This window comes from Buteo buteo, chromosome 21 (genome assembly GCF_964188355.1).
Source record: "Buteo buteo chromosome 21, bButBut1.hap1.1, whole genome shotgun sequence".
NCBI lineage: Eukaryota > Metazoa > Chordata > Aves > Accipitriformes > Accipitridae > Buteo > Buteo buteo.
In genome coordinates, this window is record NC_134191.1 from 15545157 (window position 1) to 15560334 (window position 15178).

The following is a 15178-nucleotide window of genomic DNA, read 5'->3' on the forward strand; positions in this document are numbered from 1 at the left end:
AATCTCTGGTATTGATAACTAAAACCCTGTGATGGAGAGAGGATGTTAATCCAGCCTTCCTATAACAATGTCTTATTGCTCTAATTCCTTTAATTAAATCACTGCTTTAATATATAATTGGATATCTTACTTTCTCATGTCCTGTGAGATAATTATTGAGAACAATTCTTTCCTGCTATGTTAAGACCACGAAGCGTTCTGTCTCTATAACTATGGATGTAATCGCAGCCTTTTAGGCAACAGTATCACAAACGTGGATCAAGATTCAAAATTGTTATACACCTGGTCATTGTGGTCTGGGGACTTAGATTTTTAATTTTTTTTTTATTTTATTTTATTTCAAAAGATAAAAAAAAACCCCAGGTGTGATAGACAACATTTTTCAGTCTAGAGGTATACATTCAGATGCATGTAATGCATCTGTATGGGCAGTCAGAAAAGAGACACATTTCTATTCAGAATAGATACTTGTTATTGGTATACTTTTTTCACACAAACCTTTTTTAAGGTCTACAAATATTTTGCAGGAGAGGGGAGTTATCGAAGTGTTGCAGGCTGTCCTTTTTTCCCAGCAAGGCAAACAGCTTCATAATGTTTTTCAATTTAGTTTTTTTCAAGTACATAAAAATTCTGATAGAGAAATAAATACTTGTCATGGTTTAACCCCAGTCGGCAACTAAGCACCACGCAGCCGCTCACTCCCCCCGCCCCCCACTGTGGGATGGGGGAGAAGATCGGGAAAAGAAATAAAACTCGTGGGTTGAGATAAGAATGGTTTAATAGAACAGAAAAGAAGAAACTAATAATGATTATGTCAACACTAATAAAATGACAAAAGCAATAATAAAAGGATTAGAATATACAAATGATGCGCAGTGCAATTGCTCACCACCCGCTGACCAACACCCAGTTAGTCCCTGAGCAGCAATTCCCCTGCCCCTACTCCCCCCAGTTTCTGTACTAGATGGAACGTCACACGGTATGGAATACCCCGTTGGCCGCTTTGGGTCAGCTGCCCTGGCTGTGTCCTGTGCCAACTTCTTGTACCCCTCCAGCTTTCTTGCTGGCTGGGCGTGAGAAGCTGAAAAATCCTTGACTTGCGACTAAACACTACTTAGCAACAACTGAAAACATCAGTGTGTTATCAACATTCTTCTCATACCGAACTCAAAACACAGCACTGTACCAGCTACTAGGAAGACAGTTAACTCCATCCCAGCTGAAACCAGGACAATACTCTGCAGTGAGATAGCAGGTGGCATTTGTCCATTGCTTATAGCCTAATATGGAGTAATCACAGTATTTTGTATTTAATGAATTTCATACAATGCTGCAGTATGACATTACTCATGTAAATAATATACACTGGAGATGATGAGTGATCATGTCTAGTATAAGGATAGCATACTACCTTTTAATGGGATTATTTTTAATATTATTACTCTGAATTTAAAATAGAGATGGGTTCTATTTGGATAGTTCACTTTAAAATTTCAGGAATATTCACATTAATAGCTTTAATGTGCTTCCCAGGAACAAAGATAGGGAATGCTAATGGTCATGTGTCTTACAACTTTATCCCTGTTTCGTAGTATTCATAATATGTTAGGGCTTCTTATGGGATTTGAATGAAAACAAAACCTGATACAATCTCTAACTGGACATGGTTCTGCTAAAACAACATGCATATGCAGTATATTAGAATATGATTGTGTATTACTTAACTTGTGTATATAACTCAGGCATGCTCAGGTATCCATAAGGCCTCAACTTTTTTATCCCTTGACATTTTTGTGGTTAAATCTTCTGCAGTTTTCTGTAAGATGTCTGCATGGGTGTACTCATGGATGACTGAGTATATGTCATCTTAATATAGCACACTCAGCATGGGCTTTCCTTCTCCCTATTGCACATGCTTCTTCAAGCCATATAGTCCTAAAAAACCCTATTAAATTGTATTAAAAATGGTGATTGGTACAGCCATAGATAATTGTAAGAGATATTAACAAGAACTAGGGATACTTCACATGCAAGGTAATAAAATGGAATTAAGAAGTCGGTATTTTCTCCCTAGTGCTATGCCTGGGTCAGTGCAGGTGTCATGTTGAATAAAGATTCACACATGTTTTTTGGCTTAACGTAGTCCTGTGTGCCAATATAAGCTGGTATGAAAAATCTACCGTAATACATTATGATGCCGTTAGGATTTGTTTGATACATTTATTTGTCATTCAAGCAATGTGTGCAAATAGATATTTGAACCTCTCAGAGCGCTGCTTGCTTAGATTCTCTCAGGAAGTTTAACTTCTTTGTTAATATGCCACTTAACTGATTTCAGTATTTGGGCTATAAATTCATTTCACTGTTAAAGTTCCTTGGCTTTGCAGTGAAGCTTATTCTACTACGAAAGTGTGCAATACATACAATGCTTAATCCATTAACTCTTCTTCTGGGTTTGTGCTAAAGCTATCACACTGCACTTCTAGGATCTTTTGTGAAAGGAATAAACACGAAATTGTTGAGAATGGGGTGAAGTTTGTATTACTTGATGTGCCGTGTGATTGAAAACATAAAGTGGAGAGCAATATTTAAGGGGTGATTTTCTGGAACATGACAGATTCACAGGTCAGCTGCATTGTGCTATGGCAACCAAGACAGGGCTTGTAACTCCTTTGGGTAAAAGATCCTCACAAAGAGCACGGATTAATTTAATGAGCACCTTATGCTCCCTGCACAATATCCACTGCAATCTTTGCTTCTAATCCATTTATTACGGGCAAAGAAATTTATTTGGTAGCTCAATTATTGGATTTTTTTTTTTTGCCATGGTGTTTCCCCCCTACACACACACTTACACAATGATAATAGCCCTTGAAACTCTTTAGAAAATTTAAAACATTAATCTTGCCTGCAGCGGTTGATGAACAATTTCTGTATTAAATGACTTGTCTTGCATAGCCGCTGAGACAAACTTAGAGAGAATGGAAGTAGTATAATACTTGCAAACTTCCAGGCAACAAGAATAGTATAGTATACATGCTGTGAGGCAGATTTGTGTGTGTGTGTGTTACTTTTCAGCAAGTAGAAGAGCTAAAATAAGGTGAGGAGTGATCCTTTGATTAGCACAATAAAGTATAAGGTAGAGCAAGGGATCTACTTTGTGGAGGCTGTCCCAGGCTTCTTCAATATGTAATTGCTTTTCTTACATTTACCTGTCTTCATCCCTTTTGGTGTGTACATCACAGATGCTACTGAATATATTGAGAGTTAGTTATATAACCAAAGAGGTTGTCTCTAAAGATGATATAAGCATGTTAATATTTACTACTAACTACGTTTTCTGCTGTGCTTTACCTGAATAGCCTTGCCTTGGACACTGCTTTGTCCATGATACCTCTGTTTTGGACCCATATACCCACTTCGAATGTAGTAGTCAGAAGCCCACACATAATTGTTGTTGTTGTGTAACTTTCCTTCTACAGCAACAGGATGTCCTGTCTCATTCAAGTTCACTTTAATCCTGTAGCCTTGCTAGTAAACTTGTACTTCATATCAGGTAATTTATAGTCTCAATCTGCTTTCATTAGAGATGGCCTGTGTTGGGAATGGCACATTCTATGTTTAATCTGTAGCCATGTGACCACCAGTAAGAATCTTTTAATCAGTTATTTAACAAAGGAGCTACCTATTTGTTGTGTGTGTGGTCATTTGTCACACTCTGTTAACAATGAAATTGCATCTATTCCATTATAGAAAACATTTGTTACAGTTCCAAAATGCATAGTATTCATTTTAGAGAGACAATTTTTTTTAAAATTTGACCTGTATATAGAGCATTGAGAACACATACTCTAATTAAGCATCTAACTTTTTTTTTGAGTGATGTTGTATTATTATAGCTATTCTTTTGGAATTAACTTTTATTCTAATATTTTGCAGACTGAGGCTTAGATTTACAACATTTTTATACTTCCATAACTAAAGGTGTCAGACTTAAACCAATACCAACCCAAGCTGTGAATGCAGTGGCATCCCATCTATCCATAAACCAGAATCATCAGTTAGTATAGGTTCAGGTATACCAGATCCATACACCATTTTAATTTACCCTTCTCTTGTAGAAATCTGTTTTCGAAATCTAAACACCCTTTGTTTTGATTTCACCTGTGTCCACTCTGTGGGAGGGATGGTACCTTTTAGGTTTGTAATTTCTTGTTTGTAAAGTAAAGGCTCAGTGTCGATTTAAGTAGAATCAATACGTAATTTTTTGAGGAAAACCTAGAGGACACATGCATTTGTATCTAGAGAAGTCTAGATTAGGTTTGAAGAATAGTCTGCAACATGTTCACTAGGATCTTAGGAAATGTTACCCTCTGGACAAAGTACTGACTTTACAGATCTCATCCCTGTTTTGTGTTTTTCATCATGAATTCATATTGGCTAATCCTAGAATAATAATTCAGATTAGTTTATCCTGTGGGACAAAAAAACCCCCAAACCTTATAAAACACTGCCACAGGATAAACAAATATACTCAGTATTATTTCAGATATTTCTGTTTGTTGCTCAGTGTGGTCTGGTCCAGAAATTCCTGAGTTCTATTCTGTCCTTTAACTTGTTGCTGAAAATCTGTACTGTAACGGTAAGAGGGATTTGATTGTGCATAGTCTGTGGGTGAAGAATTACTTTTCATAAAACACTTCTTATTGTGTAATGTGGTGAGAGAACTCATGATCCAGTTTCTGTTTCTGAATAATAATGGTGTTAAGCAGAAACCAGGACACACAGCTGTCCTAGACTTTAAAATTATCATTGTCAGAAAAAAGTGAGACAAGTTATTTCCTAAAAAATAGAGAAATTGTATTTAAATGTGATTACACAAGTCAAAGATCTGCGGAAAACTAGTGAGTAAATATAAAAAGTTTCAACACCTACAGTTTAATTTTAAAACAGCATGAAATCAAAACTTCTGGATTTTATGATAAATATTCCTTATCTTTGTTCATCAAAGAAACAGTTCTCAGAAACCATATGCTCAACCTAGTAGATGCAACGGTTGTTTTTCTAGCTTGATGGAATAAAACCTCCAGGCTTCAGAAGAGCTAGGAGCACGGGTTCTGGGGAGGAGGGATACAGGTTTTTATATATATGTATAAACAATTAAAAAATACCTGCAGAACATGTAGCTTCCACCTTTTAGCTGAGCTTTCGTCATCTCGTAAGATAGGAGCTCCATATGGCATCTGTATGGGTGGTTTTGTTCTTTAAATTGCTCATCTTTGACTTCTGTAGACTGGAAACTAAATCGCAGCTATTATTATGTGTGAATGCTTATCTGTAGCTGACAGTGGAAGACAACACAGCTGGATAAATAAGGATCATGTATTCTGTGACTTCTCTTGTTTCCTAAATCTTCCTGGCCTGGTAGAAAATGCAGAGCTCTGTTAAATGAAATTTCATACTTCTTATTTGAAGGGCATGAAGATTAATCTTGTGGTGAATCTGTGAAATGACATGAGGGAGGGCTTGCCATTTTCCAAAACAAAACCTGAATATAGAGCAGAATGCAATCACTGACATGGATATTGAAATCCAAATATATGTTAATTTAATTCCTGCAGTACATTTCACCTATTATCCTCACTATGTAATATTGACTGTCTGGGAATAGTAACTTGATTGCCAAATGTGTATTTTGAAAAATCTAAGTATAAGCTTGTGACACAAAATATGAGTGTCTCCTCCTGACAGTCTCATTAGTTACAAAAGTTCCTATCAAGTGCCAAAGTACAATTTACAATATGCAATAATTACTTTTATTTTTAGTTAGAAATAAGTTTCTTAATTGAAGTGAACCTAATTCTTTTTAAGCAGAAGAAACAGCATTTGATTTACTAATGTGCTGATAGATAGCTTTTCAACTTGTAAAAATAAGAGTTTATATTCACATGCATGGTGATTGTAATGGTGATGAGAGAAATTAAATAACTATACATATATGTATGTGTATGACTTCATTATATATACCTGATTTAGGATCAAGCTAATGATAGTTGGCACTATTCATCAAAACTGAGCTTTTCTTTTCACTTTGTTTTGTAGAAAAAACGAAAGCAGAGTACTCAAGATGAAGATACATTCAGTGTCTGCAGCCTGGATACAAGTGTGAGTAATTTCATTTTCCTTTTTGCCTTCCCTCCCCACCCCCACGAACTAAAACGTGGCTGCTATGGGTACTCTGAAATAAACCCATTCATCTTTTCAGCTGTATTGTTTTCATATATAGCATGATTAACTTGTTCTCCTTATTACTAAAAATTTAAATTTGATGTATTACTGCTTTTCATTTTTCTGTAGTAAAATTTTAAAGAGAAAAAAAGTCAGAATGACAGTTTGTTGTAAAGCAGTGAATCTCTTTTTAGTAAATAATTACCAGGATAGAAGGGCATTGTGAATGCAGGACTTAAAAACAGACCTTTTATCCCGTTGCACAGCTGTAAGAAAAAATCTTATTTCAGTTATGTCAGTGGTCGTTAATGCTGGTGGCCTGAAACTCTGTAATATGATATTAATAAAGTTGTGAGACCTATGTGTGTCAATGCTGAAGTGATGTGGACATTACAGATAGCTATGCTACTCTATCACACACTTCAGATGTGAAGATGACATCAGAAAACATGTTTTATAAAAACTACACAATTTATGATGTGTATACTTTTCCGTACAAATAGGTTCTTTCTGACTTGTGAATTTTTTGTTTCTCTAAGTAAGGGTGAAATATTGACTTGTTTTATTATTTTAAAAAAAAAAATTACTACAGTAACTGTTGTCTGTTTACTTCAAAAATAAGCCATAATCATAGAATAGTTTTAGTTGACCTAGTTGATCTAGTTCCAAGCCCCTTTCCGTTGATTTTGGTGGATGTTGAATCAAAGTATTAATGAGTGTAAGCAGTAAACTGCAATGTGTGTTGATTTTTATGTGACTTAAGGGTACACTTGCATTTATAATGTCAAATCCGTGGAACTAAAATAGATGTAGGAAAATTTACCATTCCTTCTGTTCAGTATTTGTATCATCACTTTCAGTGTTTTGTTTACAGTCAGCTGTTGAAGCAGTTTTCTCTTCTTGTAGACCTCATAGTACAGACAGAAAAAGTAACTTAAAAAATGGAGAATAAAAGCTGCTTTTTTTCAACAGTTTTTTATTTATTAGCAGGTGTCAAACCTAGTGCTGTGGTTTCTTTAATGGTCAGATTTTAATTTTATTTTTGAAGTATACCTGGAGTTTGAAGAAGTAATTACATTTAAGGGTTCATCTGTCTAGATGGCTGCAGACAAATGCAAGCTCTTGTAGGCACTTGAAGTGGGCTGGGTAGAATCCAGCACGATTTTGGAGATCATAAACCCACAGTAGTCTGACCTAGTCTGTTAGCTAATACTTTAATGTTGGTTAATCACATTAGACCTTACATTGGGCCCAACTTCAAAGGAATTGTTACTCCTTTAAAGAAGTTTTAAAGAAATTGTTATTCTTTAGGGAAGATTCAAAATTGACTATTTATTCTGCACAAATTGATAGCTTTTTAGATGCCTGACTGATCTGGAATGGAAAATGCTGGGTTTAACTATTTTCATGTTTCTGTAAAGAGTATGGATTTTATTCTTGTATAATTAAGACAATTATATAAAATTCTCTTGTGTAGAAGCTGTTATGCTGCTGTAGAAATACTTGGACGAGTATAATTTCTGTTTTGGCTAAGAGATAAAGATTAAATACTGCTGAAAACGTACAGTTTCTGTTAATAGGTGAATTCTTAGAGGAGGACAATCTAATGTGATTTTACCTCTGAATTTGGCCCACAGAAATACAGACAGAAAGCATAGAGCTAAGTGAGGTTCATGGTTTACTGATAAGCAATAGAATGTCCTTCATTTCCAGCTATTAAATGCTACTTAAAATTTATAAAATGTTATTTCCTTGATACTGCTTTTCTGCGTAACCATTATTATCAGAGAATCATAGAACGGTTTGTGTTGGAAGGGACCTTAAAGATCATCTAGTTCCAACCCCCTGCCATGGGCAGGGACACCTTCCACTAGACCAGGTTGCTCAAAGCCCCATCCAACCTGGCCTTGAACACTGCCAGGGATGGGGCAGCCACAACCTCTCTGGGCAACCTGTTCCAGTGCCTCACCACCCTCACAGTGAAGAACTTCTTCCTTATATCTAATCTAAATCTACCCTCTTTCAGTTTAAAGCCATTATCCCTCGTCCTATCACTACATGCCCTTGTAAAAAGTCCCTTTCCGCCTTTCTTGCAGGCCCCCTTTAGGGACTGGAAGGCTGCTATAAGTACTGGAAGGCTTCTATAAGGTCTTCCCAGAGCCTTCTCTTCTCCAGGCTCAACAACCCCCAACCCTCTCAGCCTGTCTTCACAGGGGAGGTGCTCCAGCCCCCTGATCATCTTCATGGCCCTCTTCTGGACTCGCTCCAACAGGTCCATGTCCTTCTTATGCTGGGGGCCCCAGAGCTGAATGCAGCACTCCAGGTGGGGTCTCACCAGAGCGGAGTACAGGGGGGGAAATCACCAACCTCAACCTGCTGGTCACATTATTGGCAAGACAAGTGAATATAAACATGAATTGCAGAAAAGATAAAGCAATTAACTAAATGTGTCTATGCTGATCTACGAGACAATGACTATTAAAATTGTTGAATTTTGATTTTCATGAAAATACTTGTAAAGCCCTAATTAGAGGGATCTTGTTAATAAAATGTGTGGAGGGCTGTTAAGAAAACTATTCCCACTGTCTTCAATTAACTTCACTACTTAAATTTAAATGCATACTAAGTCTGTATTCTTAGAACATTGTAGGGACAGAAGGGGTGACAAAGGAATGAATGAAGAAGTTTGAATCTTTCCTTACAGGACTTCAGAATTACTCAGGTCAGCAGGGTGGGGAATATCCTGTGAGGATATAATGAGTAGTGGTATGCGGTGTATCCTGAAGAATGGTCAGTTTATTTAAATGGACAATTTATATAAATACTAGTTGATTTATCTTTTTTGCTTGAGGTAGCCTCAAGCCTATCACCACTTTTTTTCTATTACCAGAAAGTATTGATTATTTTATGCTGTACAGCCAGACAGAATGTACTATGTCTTGTGTTTTTGAAACTTACTTTGCCCTTAACTCTTCTACATTATAATACTACAGTTTCCTATTCAGCATGTGATACTGTGCTGTCATCACTGATAATAATTGGTGTTAAGGCTAGTTTGCCTCTGGCTGTAACAGAAGACTTAAACTGTCAGGGTGACTTTGAGAGGGAAAGTGACTTTTGGTTTGGAAAATCAGCTTGGCATGTGACCTCAGAACAACACCCTTGTTTTTTTAGCTTTAGGTATTGGTACAAGTGTACCCATCAAAACTTGGTGCTGTCGACATTAAAACAAGTTGGGCAGGAAGAATTAATGCTTTTTCTAATGCCTCATGTTCCTGCCAATTAGATTATAATCATCGTGGTAAAGGAGAACTATCACCTTTTGTGAGGCTTCTGGACATGGCAAATAAACTTCTGTTTTTCCTTTCACATCATATTTTGCTGATGGATAATTATAAAGACAGTGCTGAATATGCATCTAGATTGAATACCTGCTCCTTAAGTTCCAAGTGTCTCATGTCATCAGAAAATATTAGAGAGTTTTCTAGTTGCACTGTGGAATGTTGTAGCATGAGACGTGCAGTTGGAATCCAGCAGTCCGTGGCTGAATACTTATCTGTAGAAGCATTTTGTTCTGTGTGTGTGCTTAAAAAGCACAAGAAAAGGGAGACATGCTACAAGATGGTCTATTGGGGAGAAATGTGTCTTTTGTCATCTCGGGTTTTACTCTGAGAGCCATAATTGACGTTCCAAACAATTATAGATTTTGTTACAGGGCAGAGAGTTGGTTGTCTTTTGTTCTCATGTTTGTGAAGGCAAATTTCAAAAAGAGTCAGTTCATACCTGACAGAAACCAACTGTGGTGATGTTACGCAAAATCACCTTTACTTACTGTGTTGCTGTCCACTATTTGTATACAAGGTAACTTATGTCTAAAAAAACAAAGGGGGGGGGCACTAATAGAACTATCTAGAATAATCAAAAGTTTGGAACAGTTTCCATATAAGAAATAGTCAAATATACTGAAACTTATATAAACTGAAATCAAATATACTAGGAAAAAAATATGGTGGGTGATTAGTTCTATGAAATACAATCAGTGTAAGGTTATTCCTTCTCTTGTGATTAAGGGCACAAATGAAACTCTTTGTAGATTCAGACCAAACCAAAAGGGATACTTCTTCACCTAGCATGCAGTGGCAGAATTCTGGCACAGGGTGTTTTGGATACCAGAGGTTTGTGGGAGTTCAAAAAGTAGGTTGGTCAAATTAATGGAAGTCCATCAAGAGCTATTAGACCAAGTGAAATGATCCATCTGAAGAAATCCTTGAACTTGCATACTTTTGGAGTCTGGGAGAGTAAACTATGTGTGTATCACTAGGTGTTTACTCTGCTTTCACACACTTCCCTGGACAGCTGTTCTTTACCATTGCTGGAGACATGGTACTGGCCTCAGAGATCCATCCTTAGCCTGAGTCATGGTCATTCTGAGATGACTTTAATTAGCCCACTACACTACCTTTTTTTTTTCTTCCAAGCAATGACAGTTTTGAAATGACATAGTGAGGGCTCTACACTCAGTTGGAGCCTTTGGATTGTAGCATGATGTAAATAACTAAATGTTCATGTTCCTTTGTCTAGCAAGTCTCTCATGTCTTTGAAAAGATGTGCCAAATTGCTTATATGTATATCATCCATGAAAGCATTTATTTTCCAGGGCAGTGGCTAAGAATATAAAAATGTGAATGCACGTGTTCCCTATTATGAATTTAGATTCGAACTGGGATAATTATACTTTATTAAATTTTTGCAGCTAATAAATCTCTCAGACTCTGTAATAAAATTGGTTATTTTTTATTAAATAGCATATGTATTTAACAAATAAGCATATTAGACTTTCCTGTGCAGCATACGTCCTGGTTTACATAATTAGGTGAATGACTCCAGTTCTGCCAGCTCACTCAGCTGCTGATGTAACGAAGCGCTGTCAGTTGCATGCTGCAGTCACTGCTGCACTGGCTTCACAGGCATCACCGCAGGGATATGCTTCTTTTTTGTACTTGCCAATGGAAAGTTCTGGCCATCTTTTTGTCGGCTAAAGTTTCCAATTTGTGTAAATGCATCTGTTCACCACCTTTGTCCAGGAGAGCATGGGGGATGGCAAAGAAAGAGGGTATTAACTATTTAAAGACTGGATTGCTTCGTACCTTGGAAAGCAACATACATATGGGTCTCCTGCCAATTTACATCATCATCTGTCCTCAATCTTTTTATAAAAATAGATTTTAATTTTGTTTTATGACTGACCATTGCCAGACACACCTGTCTTTTCCAGGGGAATCAGTCATAAAGACAGAATTTCCTTTCACAGGAAATGCTGGTTGGAGCTGTGCTGACTCAGGACAAGGACTGAGCATGTTAAGTGATCTTTGTATTTGTTCAGTGATCTGGACTGATGTTGATGCTTCAGGACTTGATAAACTGGCTTATTAAACTGACTGGTTGGTCTTGGTCTTGGTCATTTTATTGCCAGCTTAAAGAAGTGGATTTGTAAATCCCCTCAATGTCAAATAGTTTGTGATAACTTGTGACAGATGTGGCCAGCAGAGTGTGAGAGCTGAGTGCATGAACATACAAGGCCACTGCAGTCTGAAGTCTGTATTTAAAGGAAAATGTACATATTTTCTGATGTGGTGGTGTTCATGTCGGCCTCCACCTGAAGGCTTAACTGGTAATTCAGTCTATACAGTTAACTCAGCCTGTAGTGTGTTTCATGCTTGTGCTCTTAAAATGGTGATATGTTCTAGATTTGCATATGCATGTTGATTTACAGACATTATATAATTAACATGGCTTACATAAAGTTTAGATTTTATAGATGTCCCTTCAAAGCTTGGAGAATTGGGACAGAGAAACTGAGACAGCTTTAAAGATCATAGAGGGCTAAGTACTTTTCTGTGTTTAAAACACCCCCCTAGAACTCTACAAATCTCTGTATTCTTCCTTGTGCAGACACTATGTCTCTCCTTACTTAAATTCTGAGCTGCTTCAAGATTTTTTATGCCCGTGCTTTCAGTCCTTGTGGCTGGTGCCACTTTTGTTCTATTCTGACCCAGACGTTAAAATGGGGGTCTTCAGTCTGTGCAACCTTCTTCTGAGCCTGGTGGAGTGCTGGAGGAGTGAGTGCAATGATTTGTGCTCCTTAGTCAGGGTCAGGTAGCCAGTTCTTTAGCTATGTTCTGCACCTTTCTTGGAAACAAGGTATTCATTTAGCTTCTCTAGGCCAAGGGCTCTTTGGGAATTTTGAGCTGTTAAATATAGCTAGTATATCACACTTAGCAAAGTGGTGATGGACATAGTTATCTGGAGATTTTTACAGAGAGCACTCAGCAAGGTAGTTAAAAGCAATGTATTTTTAATGGCTGTTGCAAAAGGGGTGACTGCAAAGTAGTTGAAATTTTGTAATGGTGATAGATGATACTATGTGTCTCAGGAGTCTCAAGTCTATAAAATCATAAGTAACTCAGGAGGTATCCAGAGCAAAAAGCTGGTAAAACCTAATGCAAAACTTGCACTTTTCAGAATAAAATTGTACTTATTTAAGCAAAATCGTGTTCAGAAGAAGAAATAGGGCGATGGTGTGCAGTTCTTGTCTGCTATCAGTTGTATGCAAAATTTGTTGTAAATTCACGGAAGTTGCTTTTGTTTTCTTGTTATATTGAGGAGAAGGAACATACAACAAATACATGATGAACTAGACAAGTAAAACACTTTCATAAAGAAGATAAAATTCCATATGCAAAGCCTCAGAAGAGTTATTTATTTTGGTTAAATAGAACATCTATTACTGAAAATATACCTCTTCCAAACGGTCATTTATTAGTGCATTCTGAACTGGAAAAGTCTTAGTGCTCATCTGTCTACTTGCAAGTTAATAAAATACGCCCCAATATAAAATACAAACAAAAAGTTACTCAGACTTAAGCTACATTTGCGTACACTAGATCAGAGTTCATTAAATTTGATTGCTTTTAGTGCTGAGTGATCATTTGTTATGTATTTGAGAGTCAATATAACTGAAACATTCTTTGACCTAATTAAACTTAATTATAAACTCAATAATATTTGATTGCTAAGGTATGGCGAGCTAGCTTTGAAAAGCTTAGAGAGGATTACTTTTACATCAGCTTATCAGATTTGAGATAATTAAAATACATATTGTATCTGGGTCTTTTTATTTCTATAAACTCTGGTCTGTTGCATGTTCATAGTATAAAAGGCCTTCAGCTTGCCCAGTAAGATGTATACAATGTGTTTGAATTATGCATGAGTTTCAAATATTGCTGTATTGCATAGGTGGTCAGTGCTCCATCTGGATTCAGACTTCATTATAAAGTGACTGTTCTTAATCCATTATTAATCCATCATATGATTGTTATAGACTAGACACTGTCTGCTGTGGTTTTATTTGGAGTAGTGTAATGTCATTTCTCTTAAGGCTATGTTTTGTTATTCTCTTCCTCTTTCCCATTAAACAAGGCCTACAAGTGCTCTGTTGGAAAAATGTATAAACTGCAGATTATGCTGCATTTTTTTTGTGTGTGTGTGTATTTTGGAATGATCTCAGACTTCCTGTGTAGTGTTGCAATACAATTACTCTTTATTTACGTGAATAGCTTGTCAAAATTTGGCTAATTGTTCTAATAACTCTCACAGATTATTCTGATGAAGATAGCAAATGTGTGATGAAGTTCGACACCTTTAGTACAAATTGTTTATACAAATATGCCATGGAAACATGGACCAAACTGTCTTAAAATATACTTGTGCAGCTGGGACCTGAGTAAGAAAATGGTCTCTTGTATGAATTCACCCAGTTTCTAGAAATTAAAGCTGATCTGTAGATAGCTTAAATGAAGTATGGTTGTTAAAACTAATTTTCTTTAAGGCTTAACTCAAACTGTAGCAATATCTTACTGTGACTTGATAGCATCTATTTATCTGCTCCTATTTAAATTCATGTACAAGACATAATTTGAATACAACATCTTTTCCTACAGGACAGAGAATCCACTCACTTCAGGGAAATGGTTTCCTCTATTTTTTTTTTTCTTTTTGGCAATTGGACATAGAAGAAAAAATACTTTGACTAATTAACATGTGGCAAATTCAGTACAACTCTGCCCATGTGCAAGACTATTAAGTGATTCTGTATGTCTTAAGGATTCTAGAAGCATTTTTTTCTTGATGTGCAGTGTTCAGATTGTCTTAGTAGTTCTAACGTGCTACTTATTTCATATAAAACAAGGTCTGTTTACAGACAAAAAAGAAAGAGTATCTGTGTAAAGAATGCCCATTATTTAAGTAGGGTCTATAACTGAAAAATGACTGAAAATTGGGATTGGAGAAGGAAAACGTAGTTAGGGAGGTAAGCTACAGTCATCTTGTCTTTGGCAAACTAGTAAACCTTTAGGAAAATGTATTATTGCCAGTGGGTCTCTAATTTTATTTTTCATAGAAAAGGAATAGTGTACATGAATAAGCACTGTTTATAATATTTATATATTTAATATGTAAATAAATATATTTATGTATTTATACACTTAATATTCATTTATGCCAGCATGTTAAAAAAATTATCAACTAAATGAAAAACATAAGTCCTTCTGAATACTATGTTAAAGAAATTACATACTCTTTTTAATGAAATAAAAGTGTGACCAGAATGAGCATTGTGTTCTGGCAGAATTACTGAAACTGTTGGTGTATTAGCAGTAAGTTTAACATAGACAAAGTATTTACAGACAAAATGGTGTGGGGAGAGGGGGACAGAGAGACTTTCAGACATTATTTAAATGGAGTTTATATAGAAGGTATAAATAACATCTGCAAATTATATTTTTTCATGGAAACAGAAATTGCTTATGTCTGCATTAACATACAGAGATCTGTCAGTGTCTGTACTTGGTCTTTTAACGGTTGATGCTTTGGTGGTAGGATTCATCTTGCC

General features: G+C 36.2%; 1 protein-coding gene across 3 annotated transcripts in view; it reads left to right on the forward strand.

The window, feature by feature from the left end:
• The window catches only part of ARHGEF3 (Rho guanine nucleotide exchange factor 3), a 138555-nt gene that overhangs the window by 67866 nt on the left and 55511 nt on the right, over nt 1–15178 (forward strand). For all 3 annotated transcript variants that reach the window (XM_075052702.1, XM_075052704.1, XM_075052703.1), the window contains one exon: nt 6103–6165. In XM_075052702.1, the coding sequence (XP_074908803.1) occupies nt 6103–6165 (63 nt within the window). The remainder of the gene's footprint in view (nt 1–6102; nt 6166–15178) is intronic.